The following is an 11,379-nucleotide window of genomic DNA, read 5'->3' as shown; positions in this document are numbered from 1 at the left end:
GCAGCCCACCCGCTACACCACAGCGCTGGCCCAGCCCCAGCACCAAAATACTCCTCCCCAAACCTGTCACTTTGAAATTCTTAGAGTCTGATACTCAGAGCAGATTCCTACAGGTGGGTCGTGTCACTCGTCTGTATTTCCAGAGAGCCCGCCCATCCGGCTGCTCTAGCCCCGGCCCCCGGCCCCCTGCCCCCTGAGCCCCACTAATGCAGGACGGAGAAGGGAGGACGGGCCTGGCTTCCTGATGTCGATGTGAAACTGCACATGAACACAGTACCCTCTGAAGGTTTGGCAAACATTTATTTTTTTCTATTTCCAGTCTCTTAAAAGTAGACAGATTTGCTTTACAAGGACACCGGGGTCAAGCACAAAGCAGTGCAGGAGGAGAAGCGAGGGCACCCGGCCGACCCCAGCGCCCAGGGAGCAGCGCCTGGCCGACGGAGCACGGGGTGGGGCTGCACCTGCCCCCACCCCGTGTCTAAGCATGACTTAGCAACAATGAGCTTAATCAAGTGTCTTCAGTAGACGACCTTATCCATTAAATGCAGCACATTTCCTACAACGGTGTGAATGTAAGGCCACGATTCTGTTCTAGACAGACCCCTTGCTGTGCTGATTTCCCATCCACATCACTCCCTCGTCTGCACGTCGTGTTGACTGGATTCACGTGTCAGCTCCACTTCTCATGCTATAGGACATCATGGCTGAGTATTAGAACTACCTACCAGATATTTCTACCTAATATCCTAAGAAAACTGGCAACCAGACCGGTGCAGGCGGTACTCATCAGCCTGACATGCGCACTGATCGGTTCCCGCACGGCCCGCGTCCGTTCTTGCACTCAGGGAACCGCGCAGCCGCAGCGACCCCCGGGTGAGCGAGGGCCACGTCCACGTGCACGTGCGCGTCCACGTCCTCAGAAGGTGCTGGTGGAGGTGGTCAGACGCCGGCCGATGTAGATGCTGAGCGGGAAAGAAGGCGGTTAGTCCCCCGCCCGTGGCGGCACCGCCTAGATCTGTTACACAGGACGTGAGGCCGCCTCTCCTGTGAACCCCCACCGAGCGCCAGCTGGGCACAGGGCAGCGCGGTTACCCTGCGCCAGGCGGGCGCCCTGCTTAGTGCCTGCCGCGGCCGGGTACAGGCCAAGTCGCCCAGCAGGGCGGGCCGGCCTCACTCTGAGCCACCTACCAGCTTCTGCCCTCAGTCCTGGGGAGAGGCGCCCAGGGCGTGGGGGAGCGGGTGGGTGCCCACCCGGGGAGGCACGAGGAGGGCTCTTCAGGGAAGGGCAAGCACAGAAGCCCGGCCGCCCGGGCCTGCAGGAGCGCGCGCGGGCTCTGTCCCCGCGTCAACAGGAAGCTGCTGGCACCGCCGGGCTCCGTGGACAGAGCTGCGTCCCGATACGGCCTGTCCAGTAATGGAACCTGCCTCCGGGGACCGTCCCCCAGCTGTATGGAAAGCTCGGAAATGACACTCGGACTCCCTGGTGACACGGGCGCAGCCTGGTGACTCCGGAAAGCTCTGCCAGAGCCGTGGAGCAGCGTGGGGAGGGGCGGGCGGGCGACCCCGACCCAGCGGACAGCAGCTGCGGCCCAGGAAGCAGAGGGGTGCCTGCCAGGGGAGCCAGGAGGAGGGGTGCATGGCCCTGGCCAGAAGTCATCTCCACGGGCGGGGAAGGACAGCCCCACAAGGTCCCGCAGGACGGGAAACAGACGGCCTCGCTGGCCACGGGGACGGGGTGGGGGAAGGGAGGGGCTCTGCACCCTGCCCCAGGCACGCGCGCTCGGGCCAGCCCAGACGGAACACGTGCGCACACCAGACTGGGCGAGCCCGAGGGAGAGCGCAGCTGGGGGTCCCGTCAACCCCCCGCTCTGCCGCGCTGCTCGAGCTGAAGTCAGAATTATATCCATCTTTTCTTTGACAGACAGACACACACACATCTTGCACCCACTGGTTCGCTGCCCGGATGCCTGCAACAGCCCAATCTGGAGTGTGGAGCTCAGTCCAGCCTCCCGTGTGGGCGGCAGGGGTCCAAGGACTTGGGCCATCGCCTGCCCCTCCCAGGGAGACCAGCAGGGACTGGAGCCGCGCCGGCCTGTCGGGGTCACAGGCTACAGCCAGGATGAAGTGGCCGAGCCGTCCAGCAGGGGGAGCCAGCTGAGCGCAGGCAGGCGCCACGTGCTGTGCGCGAGGGAGGCTGGCTGCACCACACGCGTGATGCACGCAAGGCAGACGGGACCCCCTGCTTGGACGCCACGTCCTCGCGGGACAGGAGGCACGGCCAGGTGTGCGGGGTGGGGACACAGGCTGTGTGGACACGCCGCCGGCACAGCCGGGAGCTGGCCCCGAGGCCTGAGGCCGCGCGGGCCGCGGGCCGCACCTACCCCAGCCCGATGGCCAGCAGGTGAGAGAGCAGCAGCGACGGCAGGAAGACCTTGAGCACGTCCGCCGAGAAGACGCCCCCCTTCCTCATGACGCTCGTGTTGCGCATGCTCAGCGCGGCCGCGCGCCTCGGGTGCCTGAAGAGGAGCTGCCTGCAGGGACAGGGAGGTCAGCCCGCGCCTGCGCACCCGGCGCCCGCCAGCCGAGCCCAGACTCACTTCGGGGGGACGTTCTCCGGCCGGCTTGACCAGTCCCATATCCAGTCTGAGTTTTTCTTTAAGATGCTTTCCACTTCTTTCCTTCTCTCAATGAAATCCTCCTCGGACTGAGAAAACGGGAAAAGCAGATCAATCGCCACATCCACAAGCGACAGCGTCCACTGCACCCAGCGGCAGGCCGGCAAGCTCGGAGGGAGCCAGGCGCTGGCGGCCCGGGGGACGAGCGGACAGAACCCGCCGCGAGGTCCTGCCCAGAGCGCCCAGCCTGGACTCAGCGGGATGGCGGTGGCGCCAGGAGCGGCAGCCGCGCTTCCAGGGAGGCCCGTGACGCGAGCCCGCCAGAGACGCGCGTGGAGGCACAGGCAGGGGAAGGTCCTCCCGTGGGACGCGGAAAGCAAAGAGGTCTACAGACCACCGCGGTTTAAGCTGCATTTAAAAAAATCAGGTATCTGTACAAAATACTAATTAAAAGGGATTTTAAATGCAGGAATGTAGGTGTTTTCCTTTTTGCATTTTCAAAATTCCCCATCTAATCATGAATTCCTTTTTAAAAGCAGGGGAAATAAACAATGCGAACACCCACAGCGTGGGTCCACCGAGCCGCACTCGGGCCTCACAACCGGCTCCTGCCACTCAGTCTCTGCCCGTGCCAGGGGCGCCGCCCCGGCCAGTGCCGAGGGTACCAACTGCCTGCTAGCCCCGCCTCCCCCCCAGCTCTGGGGGTCACTACAGACAAGCCATTTCAGAACACACACACTGCATCTGACAAGCGCAGCACTGCACTCCTGGGTACACTGAACACAGCACTGCGCTCCTGGGTACACTGAACACAGCACTCCTGGGTACACTGAACACAGCACTGCACTCCTGGGTACACTGAACACAGCACTGCGCTCCTGGGTACACTGAACACAGCACTCCTGGGTACACTGAACACAGCACTGCGCTCCTCGGTACACTGAACACAGCACTGCGCTCCTCGGTACACTGAACACAGCACTCCTGGGTACACTGAACACAGCCCTGCGCTCCTGGGTACACTGAACACAGCACTCCTGGGTACACTGAACACAGCACTGCGCTCCTGGGTACACTGAACAGCCCTGCGCTCGTGGCCCGAAACCCCAGAAAGACCTGGGGCTCACACTCAGCCTTCAGAGGGTCTGCAGCCCCGCCCACAACAGCACCGAGCGCCTGGTGCACCAGGCTGAGTTCAGGCTGGTGAAGCGGTCTCACCCTGGGCTCCGGCCGCTTAGTTGCCAGTGCTAAGCCCCGCGCTGGGTGCCAGGAAGGACCCGGTGTCTGGAGTGAGAAGGACGCCCAGAGCCACAGCAGGAGGTAACTGACAGCCAGTGAGGCCCAATCGGCCAACCAACAGCGGAGGGAACGCGCCCAGCAGGGGGCTCCCTGCCACCCTTCGACCTCCCCCGGGCCGCAGGCACAAGGGAACGCTGTCTCGCTTGCCGGGAGTCCCTGGATGGTGGCAGGGCACCCACGCTCCACGTTCCTCCCTCCACGCCTTCTGTGGTCAGCTCAGTGATGTCCCTCTACTGGGGACATCCCCACCCAGAGCCCCTCAGAGCCAGGCCTGTCCCGCTCAGCGCCTCCGAGGCTGCGGCCCCTTCCCGAGCCTACCTGGGAGCTGGTTTTCTCCCCGGTGCTGTGCGTGTCCGTCTCAGAAGCTCTGGTAGTGTCCTGCGGTGTCTGCGAGCGCGGCGGGCTTGGGAAGGTGTGAACAGAATGGAAGAACAGACGGCCACGTCAACATGCTACCAGAGAGGCAGGGCCCGTTCGCAAGGACCGAACTCCTCCGTCTTGACAGCGGAGCAAGTCAGCCACCGGGTGTCCCCCAGAAGAGGCGGGGGGCTGACTGCCGCCGCCAGCTCCGTGGTCCGCCTCCCGGCTCTGGGGAGCACCCAGCTTTAGACCAGTGACTCGGCCCCGCCCTGACCAGGACCCGCAGAGGCGTGTGTTCCTAGAGACCGACCATACTGCAGCTGCGAGAAGGGCGGGGCTCCGCTGTTTCCGGGGGGCTCCTTTGCTTTATTTGGTCCCCCCACAGACAGCCCCAGGTCAGCTTCCCCACCAGGGGGCGCAGTCCCAACATCAGAGCTGTTCCCGAGTGCAGCCCCCTATCCTGGAATCCAGGCATCCCGTTGATCCATGGACCATCTCCCCAGGGCAGCAGTCCTGCCACGCGCGGCCTGTCCACGCCTACCTGTCACAGTGAGAGCTCTTGGAGCTACTCCGTCCGGACTCATGCTGGGCGTCCAGCAGGATTTTCTCCAGGTCACCATTATAAATAGAAACGGAGGCTGGGACGCCGTTCCCGTTGCCATTGTTGCTGAAGTGCAGTTCTACCCAGGAGCCTGCGGGACGAGGAGGGAAAGGGGGCGTGGCTGGAATGCAGCCAGCCTGGGACTGGAACGTGTACCCCTGCAGGCCTTCCATTCCCAAGAGGTTCCCCGGCGACACACAGTGACCCATGTCCGTAGCACACACGCCCCCACGCAGCCTGGGCTGGCCTCGCCCTCACTCCCCGTGCACAGGCAGCCCGTTACCAGACAGAGGTTCGGTACCTGTCCAGGGTGCACGCCTGCACGGGCTTCGGCTGGGCACCTACTGAGCAGGAGGATTACTGGGCTGAAAAGTAACGTGTGCTCGGGTTATGAGCAAATGGTCCCACTTTCCCACACAGCCGACGGGGCCGCGGCGCCTCACGCCGAGCCCCTGCGCTTTACCTGCCGTTTCACTTTTTTTTTTTTTAAAGATTTATTGATTTATTTGAAAGAGTTACACAGAGAGAGAAGAGAGGCAGAGAGAGAGAGAGAGAGAGAAACAGAGAGCTCCCAACTGGCCTCAGCGGCCAGAGCTTCAGCAATCTGAAGCCAGGAGCTTCTTCCAGGTCTCCCACGTGGGTGCAGGGCCCAAGCACTTGGACCATCTTCTGCTGCTTTCCCAGGCCACAGCAGAGAGCTGGACTGGACGTGCAGCAGCCAGGGCACAAACTGGTGCCCTATGGGAGGCCGGCACTGCAGCGGCGGCTTTGCCCTCTGCGCCACACGCCGTGCCCACTGGCGTCTCACTCCTAATGAGGGTTTCGCTTCTCATGACTGTGGGTCACCTGGACCTCGGCCTGCACCACGGCTGTGTGCTCCCTGCACAGAGCCTTTCGCACGTGATGCTCCCCTGTGGCTGCTCCCCCCATGCACCCACCTGCGTGCCACCCCCACGCGACCTGAGACGGGACAGCTGCGTGCCGCCCCCACCCGACCTGAGACGGGACAGCTGCGTGCCACCCCAACCCAACCTGAGACGGGACAGCTGCGTGCCACCCCCACCCGACCTGAGACGGGACAGCTGCGTGCCACCCGACCTGAGACGGGACAGCTGCGTGCCGCCCCCACCCGACCTGAGACGGGACAGCTGCGTGCCACCCCCACGCGACCTGAGACGGGACAGCTGCGTGCCACCCCCACCCGACCTGAGACGGGAAGCTGCGTGCCACCCCCACGCGACCTGAGACGGGACAGCTGCGTGCCACCCCCACCCGACCTGAGACAGGACAGCTGCGCGCCGCCCCCACCCGACCTGAGACGGGACAGCTGCGTGCCACCCCCACCCGACCTGAGACGGGACAGCCTCGCTCCCCTGCACTGCGGTGCCCCCTCGTCAATCCAGCACACAGACAGACGGCGGCCGTGTCACACGTCTGCTTGACTGTATAGCAAAGATCTGCTCACAGGTAATGCAGGCGGCACACAGAGGTACGGGCTGCAGTAGGGAGAAGACGGAGGCAGACTACAGAAGATCGGGAGAAAAGTCATACTAGAAAATGAGTAAGTTAATTCTGCAGGCACTACCATTAAGTACAGCAACCATCACCCAGCTGTGCCTGTGCTACACCCACGCAGCACCACGCAGCACCACGCAGCACCACGCAGCACAGGGAAGCAGGGCAAGTTCCCGATGCCACAGCACCTCTTCTGGGGGAGGCAGGCCTGGCCCTGTGCACAGAGCGCACCTAACCATCCGAAAAAGCACCAAAGGCAGGCCTGGGAATGCAGGGTGGGTTTGCAGCAGACACGGTCACCAGCCCCAGCCCCACGCCTTCTCTGTGCAGCTGCCTGCACTGCCCCGCGCTGGCCCGGCCCACGTGGGGCATCATTAATTCACACGGGCCCGGGCTCTGCAGCACTCCAGTCTCCCCGGCCTGGGGACGGTGGCCCCTTGAACGCGGAGCCACTCCCCGGGCCGCGGCCTCTGGCTCCTGTTTCCCTGGGTCCGCTGTGTTACGCAGATTCTCCATTTACCTGAGCGAACACTGCCCAGGTTGGACACTGACAGGTACGCAGTTCTAGGGGAGTGGTCCTTTCTCCAGCTCCACCCTGGCACCAAACGTGGGGTTCCTTCCCCCACACCAACAAGCAAGGTTCTGACACCCGCCACTGTCCCAACAACTCAGTCCTGCTACCGCTTAGAGCGAGCGGCAAATGCCCCCTACAGACACCAGCTGCAAACGGGGTGCCAGGCTACCACACTCCTGCCTTGCCACCTACACACCCAGGGGTCCCCACGACCCTCAGGCCCAGTACTCTATCAGGAAGGACACAGTTCGGGAGTGAGGGAGGGGCCAGCGCCCCCACTGCAGGGCACACCACCCTGCCACCACAGGGATGTGCCCACAAACTCTGAAGCTCCGTGGGCCTCCAAGGCCCCTCCCTGGGGCCTTGCCAGTGTCCTCCCTCCACTCCTCCTCTCTTCCCAAGGCTTCATGTGCTGGCTCCAGGAGCACCAGTCAGTCCCCAGGTGTTCCTTTTAAGTGTTGTTCCTTCATTTCCACTTCTGAAAAGCAGGGAGAAGAGACCTTCCACGTGACGCTTCAGTCCCCAAGTGCCAGCAACAGCCAGGTGTAGACCAGGCCAAAGTCAGGAGCCGGTACTCAGTTCCAGTCTCCCACGTGGTGCCTCCAGGGTGCGGTGGCGGGAAGCGGAGCTGGGCGTGACCCAGGCACTGCCATGAGATGCGTGTCTCGGGCAGCCTGCTCACCGCTCACGTCTCACCACCACTGGAGCTCCGGGCCAGGAACTGCAGACAGAGGCAGCGGGAGTTCCTCACATGGGGAGGCCAATGCACGTCCCTGACGGTGCTGCTTTCACAGAAACCAGAGACGAGATGCTGCTCACATTCTGGGGTCAGCAGTCCAAGCCAGTGCCCTCCACCAAGCCCCTCCAGCAGGGCACCCGGACCCACAGGTAAGGAGGAACCCTCAAGGCCTCGCTGACTTCAAAAGATTTATTTGAAATGCAGAGTTGCAGAGAGAATCAGAGGTAGAATCTTCCCTCGGCTGGCTCCCTCTCCAAAGGGCCACAACAGCCAAGGCTGGGCCAGGCTGAAGCCGGGAGCTTCATCCAGGTCTCCCCCATGGGTGGCAGAGGTCCAAACACTGGGGCCACCTCTGCTGTTTCTCCAGGTGGATCAGCAGGAAGCCAGAGCAGCCAGGACATGCACAGGGGATGCCGGGGCCACAGGCGGCGGCTTTACCCACCACGCCACAGCGCCAGCCCCCTCGATCAACTCCAACTATCAAAGCACACACCTGAACTTTGGAGGGGACGTTCAACCCGAGGCCCTGCACTCTCCCGTCACCCCGCGCGGGCGTGCAGCACGCGGCTGCGGCGCTGCTTGGACGCCCCATCCATCAGAGTGGAGTCTTGGCTGCTTCCGGCCGCGGCCACAGCCCAGCAGGCAGGGGAGTGCCTCCGCCCGGCAGGGAGACCTGGACGAGTCCGCTCTCCTGCTTTGTCCTGGTCCAGCCACGGCTGTGGTGAGCATTTGGGCAGTGAAGCAGCAGGCGGAAGCTCCGTCTCCAAATCTCAAAATAAACAAACTCAGAAAACAAAAACTTTGGGTTCAAAAGTTGTATTTCAGGAAATGATTTACTAAGGGACAGGAGTTTTATCATTAACCTGTAGCAACTCCCTGAGAAGGTGCTTCCTGCAAGTGAGAGGCCGCCGCTAACCCCTCGCTTCCGGAGCTGGGCACTGGTGCCATCCAGTTCAGTGTCTCCTGGTAACTGTAACCACAATGTATTCCCAGCACCGCAAAGGCAGGACCCAGGGACCTCATTCTAGAAGTCTCTAGCCAGGCTTGCGTGGTTGGGGCTGGCAGCACCCCCCCCCCCCGGCGCAGGTTTCAGCACCCACGTCTGGTACTGGCTCCCTGCTCCCAACCAAGCTTCCTGCCCCGGCAGGCGGCAACCGACGGCCCGGCCCGAGCCCTGTGTCTGCGTGAGACCGACGGAGCTCCTGGCTCCGGCCAGCCACCCCAGGCTGCTGTTTGGCAAGCGATCGTCTGTCGTCCGCCTTTCAAATAAATCAAGGTTTGTTTTTTAGTTTTTGGTTGACTTTGCTAACAAGATACACAGCAGGCGGATGTAAACCCCCTCAACCACAGACTCAATACGACCCAGCTCTTCAGAGTTCTGAAGCCACTTCTTAGGTTCCACTTATTCTTCCATTTTGTTAAAATAGCAAGCTTCGTCGGACCTCCACCCCACTGCCCTGTCAGAGCCGGGGTAACCCTGTAGGCCCCCGTCCCCCGGTGCTGGTTCCGTGGCCACAGCCAGCCCCCGAACCTCACGTGGCGTCTGGGATGGGACAGTCGCCCCAGGGCCTGTCCCCGAGTTCAGAATCCCTGTGCCACCCACTGCACACCCAGAAGCCCCACGGAGACGGTGCACAGCCGGGGGCTCCGAGACGGGAGACGGGGCTGCAGAGGGATGGGGGGGGGGGGTGTGTGTGCACTTCCCCGGGAAGCCTGACGCAAGGGAGCTGCTGAGCCTGGTGAGCCTGGAAGGGACCGGAGCCCCAGGCCCCACAGTGCTTCTCCCCGAGGGTGGGCTGCAGAAGTCCTGTTCTTCCATTCAAAAGCCCATTAGCGGGGAGAGGAAAGAGACCGGATTGGCACGACTGGACGTAAGAACTCAGGCTGCGGGCTTCTACGAGCGCCCCGGTCACGTGGCTCAAGCTCCCCGCCGGCGCTCCCGAGTCCCCCCACCCACCGTGCAGCCTTGTTTCCCACTTCACCTCTGAACCTTCCTGCGATGTAGAGACCAGAACCCGGCTGCCTGAGACCCCCGGGCAATGGACCCGACGCGTCCCCCCCCCAGGACAAATGCGACTTCCTCCTCCCCCCCCCCGCCCCGCAGAACACCGAGAGCACAGGAAAGGCAGGGCGGGCGCCCGGAGCGCGGGCAGCAGGGACCAGGGCTCCCGAGCCTGCTGCCCGGGCCCAGGGAGGGCCGCCTGGGCCGGCGCTGGGCCTGCCCGCGGGCCAGAGGTAAACAAGAGGCGATCAAACCTCGCAGGCAGGCAGGGATTACATATCCTGGGCAGCTGCGAGGCCCCACGTGACGGCGCTGGGCTGGGCAGCGAGCGAGTGCCCGGCCGCACGTACGCCCAGGCCCGCAGGATCCGCAGTGAGTTTGCCCCGGTGCAGCCGTCCTCTCTCGGACACTGAGAAAGCGCCATCGGACGCTGGCCGGGACCGAGCAGGCCGGTGTGCGCAGGGCACGGGAGAGCCAGAGGCCAGGGCGGGGCGGCCACGGCGCACCCCTGGGGTCTCGCTTTGCACCGAAACCCCGGGCTACGTCACGGCGGCACTGTCAGTCACTGCAGTTTTCGAAATCGCTGCGTTACGGCGCTCAAAACGGGGCCGTTCCAAAGCAGGGCTCGAGAACCAGGAGACCCGGGCGCTGCGGGGCCCATCGCCCCGTCCCCAGCGCTCTCAACCCCGGCCGCCCGGCTCTCCAGCGGCGGAGCGGCGAGCAGACGGCATCCGCCTCCGTGCGCTCCTCCCGCGCTCCCCCTGCGCGGCGGCCGCCCCTCGCAGGCCGCAGAGGTCGGGCCCGCGCCCCGCGGACCCACGCGCAGGCCGCCGCCCTCCCCGCGTGGGCGTCTCTGTAGCGCACGGACGACCTGCACCGTGGGGTCTCTGTAGCGCACGGACGACCTGCACCGTGGGCACCAAGCGAGCCGCCGCGGACCCGCGCCCCTCCCCCAGGAAAGCCTCCCGGGCACGGACGTTAGAGACCCCGAAACCCCACTCCGCCGAGCCGGGGCCGGGGGTCCAGGGCGCGACTCCAGGCGGTCCCGCGCCGCGGAACGCAGGCTTCTCCGTCCCGTCCGACCCGCCCGGCCCCGCCGCGAGGGCCTCCCCGCGCCGCCCCCGCCGCCTCCCCAGGCCTCACCCTGAAGGTTCTCCTCCTGCAGCCCAGGGGCCCCGCTCTGAGCCATGGCGCCGGGGCCGGCAGCGCGGCCGGGCTGTGGGTGCGTTCCGACGGTCGAGGCCGGAGCGCCGAGGGCCCGCACGGCCAGGCCAGCGCGCCGAGCCGCGGCTGCGCGAGTGAGGCGGCCCGGGCGCCCCGCCGGCCAAGACGCACTGGGCGGGCCCTGCGGCGGCGCCCCCGGGCCGCGGGGCGGGGCCTGCGCTGCGCGTGCGCGGGGGCCCGTGGCGCGTGCGGCACGTGCGGCGCGTGCGCGGGGCGGGCCCAGGACGGCGCTGGGCGGGGCTGCGGCGCGGGCGGGGGCGGGGCCGGGGCTCCGCCCCCGGGGCTGTCCGAGCGGCCCGCGCGGGTCAGCGGGCTGCGTCAGCGCGGGGTGGCCCCGGTCCGCGTCCGCGCGCCCTCTCCGAGCGTAGGCTCTGCCGGGGCCCCGGGCGGGCAGGACGCAGCCCTCCGGCTGGCGTGGAAGGTCGTGTGGCGCCCCGTGTTCGTGCCCTA

At 64.9% G+C, this 11,379-nt stretch overlaps 1 protein-coding gene across 1 annotated transcript; it reads right to left on the bottom strand.

The window, feature by feature from the left end:
• Positions 1–281: 281 nt before the first annotated feature.
• BNIP3 (BCL2 interacting protein 3) lies at positions 282–11,061 on the bottom strand. Its single transcript, XM_051830100.2, has 6 exons — positions 10,849–11,061; positions 4,816–4,966; positions 4,233–4,317; positions 2,598–2,704; positions 2,382–2,531; positions 282–962 (listed from the first exon to the last, which is right to left on the bottom strand). The coding sequence occupies exons 1-6, from the start codon at positions 10,892–10,894 to the stop codon at positions 917–919; spliced, it is 585 nt and encodes a 194-aa protein (XP_051686060.1). The 5' UTR covers positions 10,895–11,061; the 3' UTR covers positions 282–916.
• Positions 11,062–11,379: the final 318 nt, after the last annotated feature.

This window comes from Oryctolagus cuniculus, chromosome 15 (assembly GCF_964237555.1).
Source record: "Oryctolagus cuniculus chromosome 15, mOryCun1.1, whole genome shotgun sequence".
Lineage (NCBI taxonomy): Eukaryota > Metazoa > Chordata > Mammalia > Lagomorpha > Leporidae > Oryctolagus > Oryctolagus cuniculus.
Note: the sequence above shows the minus strand (reverse complement) of the source record. Positions and strands in the feature narration are given on the sequence as shown.

What these genes read in the sequence shown, in the direction of transcription:
- BNIP3 (XM_051830100.2), bottom strand. Translation starts at nt 10,894, where the DNA reads ATGGCTCAGAGCGGGGCCCCTGGGCTGCAGGAGGAGAACCTTCAGG. An exon ending in AAGAGCTCTCACTGTGACAG is followed by an intron (nt 4,318 to 4,815) that starts GTAGGCGTGGAC and finishes CACCTTCCCAAG; the next exon opens with CCCGCCGCGCTCGCAGACAC. An exon ending in CTGCTGGCCATCGGGCTGGG is followed by an intron (nt 963 to 2,381) that starts GTAGGTGCGGCC and finishes TTTCCCGCTCAG; the next exon opens with CATCTACATCGGCCGGCGTC.